This window comes from Episyrphus balteatus, chromosome 3 (assembly GCF_945859705.1).
Source record: "Episyrphus balteatus chromosome 3, idEpiBalt1.1, whole genome shotgun sequence".
Lineage (NCBI taxonomy): Eukaryota > Metazoa > Arthropoda > Insecta > Diptera > Syrphidae > Episyrphus > Episyrphus balteatus.
Genome location: NC_079136.1, coordinates 50,853,094 through 50,867,306, shown reverse-complemented (window position 1 = coordinate 50,867,306; position 14,213 = coordinate 50,853,094). Strand labels below are relative to the sequence as shown.

The 14,213-nt window shown below is 30.5% G+C and overlaps 2 protein-coding genes across 2 annotated transcripts; one reads left to right on the top strand and one right to left on the bottom strand.

The window, feature by feature from the left end:
- Positions 1–1,393: 1,393 nt before the first annotated feature.
- On the bottom strand, positions 1,394–3,132 carry LOC129916704 (cytochrome P450 6a8-like). Its single transcript, XM_055996812.1, has 2 exons — positions 1,969–3,132; positions 1,394–1,907 (listed from the first exon to the last, which is right to left on the bottom strand). Exons 1-2 carry the CDS (start codon positions 3,035–3,037, stop codon positions 1,483–1,485), a joined length of 1,494 nt encoding a protein of 497 aa, XP_055852787.1. The 5' UTR covers positions 3,038–3,132; the 3' UTR covers positions 1,394–1,482.
- A 5,117-nt stretch (positions 3,133–8,249) lies between these two features.
- LOC129916707 (probable cytochrome P450 6a20) lies at positions 8,250–9,929 on the top strand. Its single transcript, XM_055996815.1, has 2 exons — positions 8,250–9,434; positions 9,495–9,929. The coding sequence occupies exons 1-2, from the start codon at positions 8,366–8,368 to the stop codon at positions 9,908–9,910; spliced, it is 1,485 nt and encodes a 494-aa protein (XP_055852790.1). The 5' UTR covers positions 8,250–8,365; the 3' UTR covers positions 9,911–9,929.
- The last annotated feature ends 4,284 nt before the right edge of the window (positions 9,930–14,213 follow it).

Below are 14,213 nucleotides of genomic sequence, written 5' to 3'. Positions count from 1 at the left end.
CTCTTGATGAAGGGGAACTAGTCGTAGAAGAAACAAACACTACATTTGGAAGCGTCGTCAAAGACGAAAAAAAGGAAAATTTGCAAGCGTTTAGCCACTAAAGTGGGCGTGGCAGAGGGCGGAGAGGGTCAAAACTATTTTATATTTTTTTAACTCATCTAGGTAATCAAATTTCCTAAATTTGGTGCAAATGGTGCAAACCGTTTTTAAGGTATAAACAATCATATACAAAAGTAGGCGTGGCAAGGGGCGGAAAGGGTCGAAACTATTTTTTTATTTTTACGCTCATCTAGATAATCAAATTTCCTAAATTTGAGTTAAATGGTGCACGCTGTTTTTTAGATATAAATAATCATGTACAAAAGTGGGCGTGGCAGGGGGCGTGAAAATTTTGTCAAATTTTTTAGAATTTCTCTTTATTACATCTACAACAATTTTTCTTTGCAAAATCAATTCCTTTTTGGAAAATTGATTTTTGTCCACCATCTCCATACAATCGCCGCATTGTGCGACTGCTAGACATCATGACCATTTATTAATTTGATACAATTTAAAACTATGGTTCACCAAACGGGTTTTACTGTAGCTGTTTTTGCCCATAATAAATACCATTTAAACAGGCTAGACCAACTGATATTGGAAGCGTTCTATTGTAGCGGAAATAAATTTATTGTTATAGAAAAATAGACAAAGGGAGGTATGAAATAATAAACTTTGTTTATCTTAATGATATACCCACCTAGATAACAAATTATATTAGGCTAAAAAAACAAAAATTTGATATCCTTGAGTCAATACTAAGTGCTTTATATCTCAGCTTTGTTTTTTATGAGGATGAGAAGCAATAACAAATTTGTTGATTTTTTGTTGATTTTTTGTTGAAGAGTTACTGCACTAATTCAAGGCCATTCATTGATTTAGCAATAAAGACATTGTTTTAGCCTCTATTATTGCTTGTGTAGGGTAAATATTTGTTGATTCGAATGTCAAACGAAATTTTCGTACCAAAATTTTTCAATTAAAGATTTTGTATTTGAAATGGGTCTCCAGAAAACGGTATAGAACGGTTGCCTTAAAAAATGTTATTTTATGTATAAGGTTTTTTTGTATCATGAAAAGGGAACAGTTTTCTTAATATAGTCTCTGACTTTTCAAGCCCAAACGGGATTTGTTGGTTGTTTAACGACATGCCATTTACTTATTTGCTGTTTAAAATATTTATTTGATATTTTTTTTATCGTTCTTGTTCCTTCCGGTTTTAAAAAATGTCGTATTTTCTGTTGTCAAGACTTTCTAATTTTGACCCTCATAGTAATTGAAGGTTTGAAGCAGTTAGCAATCTTAAAGATCCAAAACAATGTAAATTATAGTACCAAACAAGAAAAAGAACAGCTTTCACAAATTTCTTATTAATTCTACTTTATTTTATTTGTCTTAAAAGTATATCTTTCTTAAAACTAGCCCTTCCTTACAGTTACATGATTAATCTATCTTCAAACGTTCCACTCGCAAGAAAATCCCTCCCTTCGAAGACATTAATGAATTTTTCAAATCCGGCACCAGTGGATTTGGTGTTTTCTCTGAATAATGAAACTTGAAATGCCTCAGCAATATACTGAGACCAATGTATGTTTGCATCTTTCCAAATCTCAAACCAATACAATTTCTTGGCCCATCACCAAAAGGCAACCAAGTAATGGGATGACGTTTTTGCAATTCTTCCGGACTAAATCGCTCCGGATCGAATTTCTCTGGATCAGGATATATATCGGGATCACGATGAATAGCATCAGCAGGAATCAATACCATTGTGCGTTTTGGAATAATATACTTTGGATCAGAAGTGGGATAGTCGTTGATTGGCCTTCGAATTAAGTTTGTTACAACGGAATATTTCCTCAATGTTTCTACAAAGGAAAATCAAAGTTTCTTAGAAATCATTATCGAAATAAAATCATCTTAACTTACCTTTCATAACCATTTCCATATAATGCATTTCATTCATTGCATCGTAAGTAAACTTTCCTCCATGTTTCGAATATTGCTCATTAATTTCAGCTCTCAACCGATCTTGCACAACTTGATTCAATGCCAATTCGTACAAAGCAAATCCCATTGTAGTCGATGAAGTTTCAAAACCAGCCAAAAAGAACACAAACGATTGTGCAGCAACTTCGTTTAAAGTCAAGCCTTCTTCTGAATTCTTCAACTCAATCAACAAATTCATAAAATCATTTCGTTTAATGGAATTCTTCTCCCGATATTCAACAGTTTCATAAACAACTCGTGTATAAAACTGATGAACTTCCTCATGAATAAATCGAATGCCCAATTTTCTAGCCAATCGAGGAAAACTAAATATTATACCAGTAATGAGCTTGCTATGGCGAGTCTTTGCAAATGCTTTTGCACCAGCAATTCGAAATTCGGCATTTGGATCTTTCAAACTATTGCAATCGATACCAAAGGCACACGTTCCAATAACATCCACAGTAAATCGGGCCAAAACATCTTTAACTTCAATAACTGGATCGTTGGTAACCGATTTGTCAAAAACTTCGTGCAACTGATCTCCAACTGATAAGACCGTAGGAAACATTCCCTTCATTTTGCCTGAGCTAAAAGTTGGTGACAATTTGCGTCGCAAGTTCTTCCATCTTGTTCCATCCAAGGCAAACAAATGCCCGGTTAATGGATCATCACGTTCATTATAAAACAATCCACGATCCATAAAATTATTGAAATCTTTTATAAGAATATCTCTTGCCAAATCAAGATCAAAAATGACAACAGCTGGATTGAGAAAAAAAAAGAAACCACCAAATGGTCCAGACTTTTTGTATCTTTCATAGTAGGCTTTCATTATTTGCCTGAGATGATGCGTTTTCCCAATACCTCTCAAGTTGCCATATGGAAAAACTGGTAGATCATGTGGAATTCCACGACGTTTCCAGAAAGAAAAATGCTGTATGAAATAGTAAACCAGTACTGCAATTAGTGTGGTTAGAAGATAAATAAAGATTCCAGATATTGCCATGATGGTCTTTGGTTTTGTCACAGAAGGCGAATTATAAAGAAGACGGTGACGGTCGACTTCGATCGACGGATGCACAAAATCAACTAATTTAATTTATACAAATAAATCCGTATTACAGCTGCGAAAGCAAAAAGATGGTTTTTCACTTTCTTTTTCAGCTGTTTGTAATCTTGTTTTTGGTTTTTTGTTTATCAGTTGTTCTTGTTCTTTGTTCATTTTATAGATATTTGCATCTATCTAGTAGGAATTTTTGTTGCTTTGTTACTTACTTTGTTGCGCTATTTTATGTTGTTTTCGGTCAAGTCAAAAAAAATGGGAAATTAAATTATAAAATTTTGTAGACTTTTTTGGTTTTCTATTAATTCTATTCGCGAGTTTTTATTTCATTTCAATATGACACTTAATAATAAATAAATCTTATTTCGGTTTGTAAAATACACCATCAGATGCAAAATGATTATAAAGGTGAACTTCTGTTTTGATTTTGTAACTATATTCTGGTCTCGTTAATCAACTCCTTCACTTTTTCAAATCGATTTAAGCTCAATTTCTATTTATGATAGCGGAAAAAGAGCGGTAGAAAAAATATTTAAAATTATATTTTTGAAATCTTATGTCTCAAGTTTGACACTCTGTAAGTACCTAACCTACTGATTGAGAAGGTAGGAGGCGTAAAAGTTCCCGAAATTGTTTTCTTTTTATGTTTGAATAAAAAAGCATCGAACTTTGAATGCAAAATTGTAAAAATCAAAATAATTAATAAATAATTTAAAGGCCCCTAACAATTACATTTCTTAGCACTTTTTTAAATGATTTCAATTTCTGTTCTGACCGAAGCACAATTTCTGTTCTGATACTACAGGCATTAGGGAATCTTCCGAGAATTTTTGGAAAGGATTTGAATTTGATATTTCATATAATGAGGTACATTGAGACGAACAACGAACATAAAAAATATTTTTTTTTGTCCCAAAAATGTGTGGTTTGGCAGCCATTTTGAAAAATGTGTTTTTGTGATTTTCTCGGCTCCTGTTTGTCGTAGAGTGGATTTTTTTTGTCTTGTTTTGCAGTAAAACGTATTGCCTGATTTTTTATTACAGATTTTCTTTTGTAAAGTATCTGTAGCTATAAAAACTTATTGACGAAATAAAATAAGATTTTCGGAGATGATCGTGAATTTTACATTTTTTTTTTTTTGGTTTACGTTCATCTGAGCGAAAAAGTTCTCATAATAACTCATAACTTTAGTACAAATTTCCTACAATTTTGTATATTAAGTTTTCTTGTACGCCCAAAAGTGTTTTAGTTAAAACTTGACGAGCTCAATATGTTAATTGGCTACAATGATAATACTGGTCAAAAAAATTAAAAAAAAAAAAAAAACAAAAACGGTAAAATTTCAAAGGTCAATAAGGTCAATAAATTTTTTCTGACTTCTGATTCGAAATCAGCAACCCAATAACCTCTTGTGTCAAAAAAAGTTGGTTAGATGGAGTCGACTGTAATAAGGCAAAACTATAATTGAAAAAAGCAGTTTAAATTAAAGGTAAGTTTTTTTCCGAAACGTCAAAAGCAAAAAAAATGAAATAAATGAATGCAAATTTGTTTTGCCTGAAATTTTTATAAGTTTTCTTCAGTCAAGTGCACACGGAGAAAAAGGACACCTTAAAATAAAAATGTTATTAATAGTACATAGGATTTAAAAAATCAGTGAAGTCAAAATAAAGGTTATAATTTTATCTTCTTTCAAAATTTAGAGGTCTGCCGGATCGAAGCTTGGCATTGCACCAAAAGCCTGTGTTAACGTTAGAAGTGAAAAATGCTATCCTAACCTTAAAACAGGCTGCATGACTTAACTTCCAATTTCTGACTTGAAAGACCTCTGGTTTTCAAAAAAAGGCAATAGGTGTGTTTTTTTGTTTCTCTACCATAGATTTTGCACAAAAAAAAAAAAACGACATGGGGATTTTTGAAATCCATGTAAATATTTGACACCACTGTACATTAGGGTGTGTCAAAATGCAAAAGTATGGAATTTTCAAATGTAATAGCCTTTAAAAGTTGCATAGCTTATCAAAATTAAATCCTGCGTTTACAATTTTCATGTTAATTAATATCTTTGGCTCTCTCAAAATATAGGAAGAAATAGAAGAAATTTGGATTTTTAGAGGTTTTTGAAACATATGTTTTTTTTTTTTTAAACTGAGCCGCATTCTTTTTAAGAAATTTATTTTTTCTATAGGTAGGTATTAGTATTATGAAGATTACATTCAAGAGTATAGGTAAGAAGTAGTTATGTGAATACAAAATAATATACTCTTACGCCTTTTTAGCCTTTTAATAAACTTTCATGCTGATAAATAGTAGAAATTGTTCATCAATTCAAAAATGATGAGCTAAAAAGTGGTAGTTTTAGGGGGTGTGGCAATAATTTGACTTGACATCACTTTGAGTCTCATGGGCCTACATGTGAAATTTCAGGTTCCTAGCTGTACCGGCTCATTTGATGCCATGAATTCAATCGTCTTGCCCCAGTGTGCGACGTTTGGATACAACAAAAAAAAAAAATATATTAAATATTTTTAGGCTTTCACGTGAAAGATAATTCCAAGAAAAAACTTTCAAGATTATATTTGTTGGAATTGAACACTTAGTAAAGAAGCTGCGAAATAATAAGTGAAGGAAAAAAAATCATTTTTTCATATAAAATCGTTTTTTTCTTAACAACTTAAACCGATTTGAGCGAGCCAAAGACGAACGATATTATAATTTTTTTTTACATATTATTAAATCTCAGACCCTAATATAACTTTTGACCACTATTACATTTGAAAAATTAGAGTACTTTTTTTTCCATACAAAAGTGACACATCCTGTACATGCACTTTGGCAGCTGTCTGTCAAAAATGTTGCTTTAGTTTTTTTTTTTTTAATTTTAACTCCGTAGTGGTTTGTCATTACATCCATGTAGAATGCAAAAAAAAAAATTCACAAAAAAACTAAAACCATTTGTATGGCCATGGCATCTATGTTGGATTCCAAAATTTTTTACATAAAACCAAAAATCATTTGTATATTCTTAGCTAGATTTTAAGACTATAAGCATTAACATTAGTTGCGGCGTTCTTATGTTATAAGCGTTTGAAGGTAGCCAAATTGAATTTTTTTTTTGATTTTTTTTTAATCGAATTTTGTATTTATATTCGTTCAACAATTGTTTATTTCAAAAACTATTGGTTATGTTATATTGATTTAAAAATTAGAATCAAATGTACAATTTTTCCTTTCGGAAATGGTATCATTTAGTACTGTAAGTGTTGCCGTTGTTTTTTAATAATTTTTTTTTAGAAAACTGTCCCTCCCACCTAAACGGGGGGAGATAGACCCCCCTCCCAAAGAAAAAAAATGTTTGTACTGAGCTCCTCTATAAAAACCCGTTATCAAATCCTGGCGCCAATGTTATCCTACTACGTGCCGAAACAACATTTTTGTTCTATACCTAAAAGTTCGAATTTCTGTATCTGGGTTGAAATCGAAAAATTTTTTTTTCTAAGCCAATTTTGGAGTGATTTTCATAAAAAATACCTCGATTGATTGGGAAATAGATATAGTTTATGAATATATTTTTTAAATAGCATGTTGTTTTGAAAACATATACTTTAAACTGATGCCGAAGTTTGGCAAATGACCAAAAAAATGGAATTTTTGAACTTTGACAGCTTATAAATTCTAAGTGGTTTAACCGAGTTACATTTTTTATACATTGTTGAAAAGGTATATTTATCTTCTATCAGAAACTGTAACAAAATCGAAAATGGGTAAAAAATTGTCGAAGCTAGAATTTTTTCAATGGGTGAAGGTCCAAAAAACCGTTTTTTGCCCGTAACTTCAGATTTTGGGGGTGTTAGTTGATTTTCAAATACCGTTTCGTATTCAGTGCGACTAGCTCTACAAAACCTGATAGGTCTCCGCCCGCGTATATTTTGAAACCTCATTTTTGTAACACCGTGCAATCTTATAAGAATTCATTTAAGACTTTTATTTGAAAAGTGCATTGCGTATATCTGGAAATATTGCCTCTTTCACTTCCAATTTTACATTTTCTTTAGTTCGATGAGTTGAGTGTTTCTGCAGTGGCCGCCCTGCCTAAGATTTCTGCTTAAGATTTTTTTTAATAAATTTAAATAAATTCAATGTGGCAATCATCTTAATATTTGGTAGTTGAAACAAATTATGAGACTTCAGTTTTAGTTGCATTTTGTTATACCAAGTTTTTTTCAATGAGTGCTTCTATTCCAGGGGTCGAATTATGGTTGCTATGTGTCCCTTTCTTTTTCTACTAATTAAATAGAGACACAAATATTAAAAACGTTAGCGAATGATCTTAATCGTATGCTGTAATTCGACCCCAGATTACAAAAACATTGATTTAAGTATTATTTCTGATTTTTAAATTTCCGTGTTGTACGCAAAATAATTCCAAAAACACATAGTTAAATTAAAGTGTTTTTCGTTGATTTTTAACTGTTTTTTCTCTCAGATCTCAGTGGATATTTTGTTCTCGAAGCGACGTATAATGTTCCATTCTTTTCCAAAATGGCAGAAGGCCCACCAGACCAAACACCAAACTAATATTTGATCACAGAATCAACCCCTCCTCATTACAATAATGCATCCAAATTAATGTTACATTATTTCTCTTATTATTTAAATATAATACAAAATCTATTGTAGACTTTGGACTTCTCTTTGTTTTTGTTTCTATTTTTAAATCCAAAATTATTCTGAGTCATTCAGAGAAAAGTTAAAACTATAAGTAATATCACCAAAAACCGAACTTAAGCGGACTCGACTATGTCTTGTTTTAGTTTTTTTGCAAGTCATCGTTGATAAATTTAAATAGTCCAACAGCATCATTTCCATATGGATTGTTAAGTTATCTGCTGAGTGACTTCTTAATTATATGTATGTTTAGAGCTTTAGTTTATGTCTCTTTCTTAATTCTGCGATTTGATATATCAGAAATATTAGGTTCTAACGTTCTAAGTAGTAGACACCTATTTATCTAACGCAAATAAACTTACATATACTTAACTAGCCTATTCACATGCTTCAAATGATAGGTTATACCTAGAAATGTAAAACAAATCTAACCAGTTTGTGTTCATTCATAACTGCAATCTACCTAACCTATTCTAAAAGAGTCTCTAGATATATAAAGATAGGGTCTGACAATATTATTCAACAATTTGTATTTTAATATTCTCAGTTTTCTCCAAGCATTCATCGAGATCGGTTGAATTTAACTAAAATTTATCACTTATCATCATGGCAATATCGGGAGTTTTTATTTATATCGTATTGACATTAGTATCGGCATTGGTCTACTTTATTCGACAACACATGACATATTGGAAACGTCGTGGAATTCCTCATGATCCACCGCACTTCCCCAGTGGAAACTTAAAAGGTTTCAAGAAGACTCATCATTTAAGAGACTTAACCCGAGCTAACTATGAAAAATACAAACATTCTGGTCCATTTGGTGGTTTCTATTTCTTCCTCAAACAAGCCGTCATTGTTTATGACTTGGATTTGGCAAAAAATATTTTAATAAAAGATTTTCACAATTTTACTGATCGAGCTATTTTCCACAACGAACGCGATGATCCATTGACTGGACATTTGTTTGCTGTCGATGGACAAAAATGGAAACATTTAAGGAATAAGCTATCACCAACATTTAGTTCCGGAAAAATGAAGGGAATGTTTCCAATAGTCTTATCGGTTGGAGATCGTCTTAAAGAAGCATTCGACAATTTGGTTGAAAAAGATGCAATTGTTGAAGTCAAAGATATTTTGGCGCGATTCACTGTCGATGTTATTGGAACTTGTGCTTTCGGCCTCGAATGCAATAGCCTCAAGGATCCACACGCTGAATTTCGTATTATGGGAGGAAAAGCATTTACCCAACCGCGTCATAATAAACTTCTTGATATGTTTATTTTTAGTTTTCCAAAGTTAGCCAAAACGCTGCGTATGCGACAAATTCACGAAGAAGTTCATGAGTTTTATATGCGTGTGACGCGAGAAACTGTCGAATTTCGTGAAAAGAATTCGGTCAAACGAAATGATTTCATGAATTTGCTGATTGATTTGAAGAATTCGGAAGAAGGAATGACAATGGACGAAGTTGCAGCTCAATCGTTTGTATTCTTTTTGGCTGGTTTTGAAACTTCCTCAACGACAATGGGTTTTGCACTTTTCGAATTGGCATTGAATCAGGATATTCAAGACAGGCTGAGAGCTGAAATTAATACTCAATTTGATAAAAATGGAGGAAAGTTGACGTATGATAGTATGGCTGAGATGCATTACATGGATATGGTTATGAAAGGTTGGTTACTGTTACCTTCTTGAGTAAAATATTTTAATTTTTGATTTTTTTTTTCTTAAGAAACCCTTCGAAAACACTCAATTGTAACAAACCTTATTAGACAATCACTCAATGATTATCCCACATCGAATCCTAAATATGTCATTCCCAAAGGAATGATGGTATTGATTCCAGCAGACTCTATTCATCGCGATCCAGAGATTTATCCCGACCCAGAGAAGTTCGATCCGGAGAGATTTAGTCCAGAAGAGACACAAAAACGCCATCCTCTGACTTGGCTACCATTTGGCGAAGGACCTCGTAACTGCATTGGCTTGAGGTTTGGCAAAATGCAAACTTATATTGGACTAAGTTTGCTTTTGAGAAATTACAAATTTCATTATTGTGATAAAACTCCAAATCCACTGCAACCGGATGTGAAAAATTTTGTTTATTCTGCCAAAGGTGGTATTTTCTTACGTGTTGAAAGAATATAATTGTGATATTTAAGGATTTTAGTTGTTTGTTTATAAGAAAAAAAAAATAAATAAAAGTATTAAGTTTATTTATTTTGAGTACGAAATTTCAAGGGTTTTGTGGTCAAGGGTGAGAAAAAATTTCTATTATAATAGAACAAAAAGATAAGGTTATTTTATTACAATAACCAGTAGAGGGTACCTAATTGAAGTTCAAGTTGTGTTTTTATTTTTGTTCTATACTAATTTACTGTACGTGGCATCATTAAATCAATCAAAACAATTTGAATAAAACACAACACAAAATATTTCGCTTTATAATTACTACATGTTACAGTAATACCTAATTACCCGATGATACCTAATAATTATATTTGAATGATACCAGTTAAGTTAGTAATCATATTTACGTCATTATATTACTTGTTATTGACTCATTATACATCAAGGGCTATTGTTTCCGGTGGTAGCGATTTCCAATCTCGCAACAGAATTTTTTGCTCAAAAATTGCATTTTTTATTCTGATTGCTAATGCTGATTCCATTAATTTTTTCCAGAATATAAATTACTAAAGCATACCTCCCATGAAAGCGATTTTTTCAGATTTTCTTCCAAAAGTATATACATGAAGATGAATATAAATAAAAATAAGATTAAAAAAATATTTTTTTTTTTCATAAAGCCCAAAAATTGGCAATATTAGGGAACCCGGCCGAACACCTTACATTTTGATGATCTTTTTTTTTCAAACGTCGGTAACGTTATGGTGTTGCCATTTTGATTTTTTAAATTTAATTGAAGATTTTTGTGAACAAACAAAATTTTTTTTCAAAAATTTTTCTTAAATTTCATAAATTAATTGATGCCAAAAGATTGTCTAGGAAATTCAAGGAAAAAAATCAATCTTCCATCGTTCTTATTAATTGACTTCAAACACAAAAAAAAATACTTGAACACAACGGCAACACCTACAATAATTAAATATACATTTTAAAAAAGCTAGAAGCTTAGTCACATTTGTAAAATTAAAATTAAATAAATTGAATGAAGGGCTTTTGAAAGAATAGTAATTGAACTCAGATTTTTGAAAAAAAAAATTATTATTTTAAAACTTTTTCGTAATATAAAATGCATTTATTTTTCAAATTTTTTCGGCCACATTTATTATAATTTGAAATTATAAAAGGAAATGTCAATATGTATAACAGTTTATGAAAAAAATTAAAGAGTATTTCATTTTCGGAGAACTTTTTTTAATAGATGTTTTGAAAAAAAAAATTAACTTATTTTTTTATAAAAAGTTCAAAATTTAAATATAAAGTTATTTTTTATTTATTCAATAGCCTTTACTGTTGAAAATTAAATAGCAAAAATTTAAAGTTCCTATTTACCACAGTCTTTGAGAAAATTAATTATTTCAATGCAAAAATTCAGTTTTTATAAAAAAAATCCCATTGAAATTGAAGTAATTTTTAATTTTTTTTTTTTTCAAAATTGTGATACCTATATATTACCTTTTCTGCTTCCAAATTCAATTGATAATATTTATGGCCAAATATTTGTTTAAAATAAATTCATATTTTATTAGAAAAAGTTTGGAAAAAAGTAATTTTAAATTTTTTTAATAACATTTTTTTTTTTAATTCTGAGTTTGATTACCATTTTTTTCAAAAAGTCTTACTTAAATTTAGTGGATTTAAATTTAAGAGTTAAGAATGAGCTTCTGGCTTTTTAAAAATGTATTTCAAAATATTGTAGGTGTTGCCGTTGTTTTCAAAATATTTTTTTTTTTTGTGTTTGAAGTCAGATTGTGAGAAAATTGCATTTATCGCTTAAACGATGGAAGATTGTCTCTTACTCCCTTATATTCTTTTTTCCTTAAATTACCTAGAGAATCTTTTGCTATCATTTGTTTTATGAAATTTAAGCAAAAAAATAGTTTTGTTCAAAAAAAAATTTTATTTTAATTTTAAAAAACAATACGGCAACATCGGCAATTTTTAATCTATAGACTTTAAAGTATTTTTAATTGCCTAAGTTTGAAAAAAAAAAATCGTCAAAAACAGAGCTGTTCGGCCAGGTTCCCTAATAGTCCAAGCAGCGAGTTACTTAGCTCATAAGGTTAGAGGTTAAAATTGGTGTCAAATGAAAGATAAGTTGATACTGAAAATAAAAAAAATAGGGTTGCCACTTCTAAAATGGGAACTTCCATGTGGCAACCCTATTTGAAAGGAAAAATTGTCACATAACTAATACATTCATATCTTTGTTGTTTGGCCAGATAAAAAATTTTTTTAATTGCCAAACAAAAGTCAAAATATTAAAAAAAAAATAATAAAATAATATAAAGAACGTAACCCTACAAATGTGGCAGCCCCATTCAAATGAAAACACCCAACATTTTTCAGATAAAAGAGAGTCTTAGCTAAACATGATGTATTTTGTTGCCTTTAACTCTATCAAATATTATACACTTTGGCCAAAAAAACAAGTGATTTTTGCAATTTTTAGCATTTGGATAGGGTTGCCCAGTACTTGTCTGCACTTGCGAGGTGGCGACCAACATTTTTTAGATAGAAGGGACTATTATCTAAAATATAGTGCATATTTTAGCTCTAGTGCATATACAAAGTTACACTGTTTTGTTCAAAGAAGATTTTTGTCAGTGTTGTTTTCATTTGAATGGGGTTGCCACATTTGTAGGGTTACGTTCTTTATATTATTTTATTATTTTTTTTTAATATTTTGACTTTTGTTTGGCAATTAAAAAAATTTTTTATCTGGCCAAACAACAAAGATATGAATGTATTAGTTATGTGACAATTTTTCCTTTCAAATAGGGTTGCCACATGGAAGTTCCCATTTTAGAAGTGGCAACCCTATTTTTTTATTTTCAGTATCAACTTATCTTTCATTTGACACCAATTTTAACCTCTAACCTTATGAGCTAAGTAACTCGACGGTCGCCTCTCCGAATATAATAATTTGATTTAGTTATTCTACTAAACAGGAGATTGAATGTTTTTTTAAAATTTGTATTTACGGTGTTGATTAAAGGAATGGCAGCTTATATGAACCTTGCGTCTAATACGGACCACCAAATTTCTTCCATCACACACACAAATGCAATCGAGGTGATTAAGTTAGTTAAGTTAGTTTTTCCACCTTAATTTGAGAAAATACCTAGATGGTCCAAATTACCCGATACTTTTTATTTTCAACGTTTCTCAGTTTCTTCAATATTTATTTTTTGTATAAATTGAATTTTTATTTGCCTTCTAATTATTCATAAAAATGAAATGTTGTTTGGTTTTAAATGCCTTCACAATACACAATGCAGCTCAAATTGTGCACTTGCATTCGATAATAATTTTACTTGTTATTATTAAGTGTCTTTAAGTATTTCTGACACTTCTAAAATTCTTATATCATACATAGATGAACTTGTAAGTATAAATGAATTGACATTTTTTCAAAATAATTTCATTCTACTATTGATTTGAAAAAAATGACAACACGTTCTCTATATTTGACTGAAATCAATGTAAACTTTAAACCGTTTTTTTTTCGCTCTCTTCCGAGATTTAAAATCACTTCCAACGGAAGATTTGGCCGAAGTCCGATGTATCATCGGATAACGATTGAACGATAAAACATAGTATGTGTGTAATTATAAAGCGCAATATTTTGTGCTAGGTTTTGATTCAATTTGTTTTGATTGATTTGATGTGTCAAATACAATCAATTTATGTACACAGAGAAAAATATGACCCGCTAAAAACTAATAGATTGCCATATTGTTTTACCGTCCATGCATTTCATAAGGAAATCTTATTAAAATCAACGATTAATAAGGTTTTTTTTAAGGAGATTTCTTATTATTTTTATAGAGAAAATCTTATTAAAATTTGACTGAAAAGTTGATTTTTTTTGCAACTTAGCACTAGAACAAAAATCGCGATCAATATTTTCATGGCAGGTTGGTTCAGGTGGTAAGGTGTGAGACTAATGATTTGAAGTCTCCAGTTCGATTCCCAGCCTGGTCATCGTTTTTTTTATTTTTTTGCAGATTTTAAAACAATAAGGAAATCCCGATTGTTTTAATAAGGTTTTCTTCTTGGATGAAAACCATAGAGAAATCTTATTGTTTTTGTTCTATTTTATGTGGTCTATTTTTCTCTGTGTAGAACAAAAAAAAAAAAAAAAAAAAACTTGAACTTCAATAACCCTCTACAGGTTATTATAGACTTATCACTTTGTCCTATTATGAAAGATATTATTTTCTTGCTGAAATTCCACAGTGAAAAAGAATTGATTGACCTT

Coding starts and splice junctions, on each gene's coding strand:
- LOC129916704 (XM_055996812.1), bottom strand. CDS start 3,037: ATGGCAATATCTGGAATCTTTATTTATCTTCTAACCACACTAATTGCA. Junction 1,908..1,968: donor TATGGAAATGGTTATGAAAG/GTAAGTTAAGAT, acceptor TTTCCTTTGTAG/AAACATTGAGGAAATATTCC.
- LOC129916707 (XM_055996815.1), top strand. CDS start 8,366: ATGGCAATATCGGGAGTTTTTATTTATATCGTATTGACATTAGTATCG. Junction 9,435..9,494: donor CATGGATATGGTTATGAAAG/GTTGGTTACTGT, acceptor TTTTTTCTTAAG/AAACCCTTCGAAAACACTCA.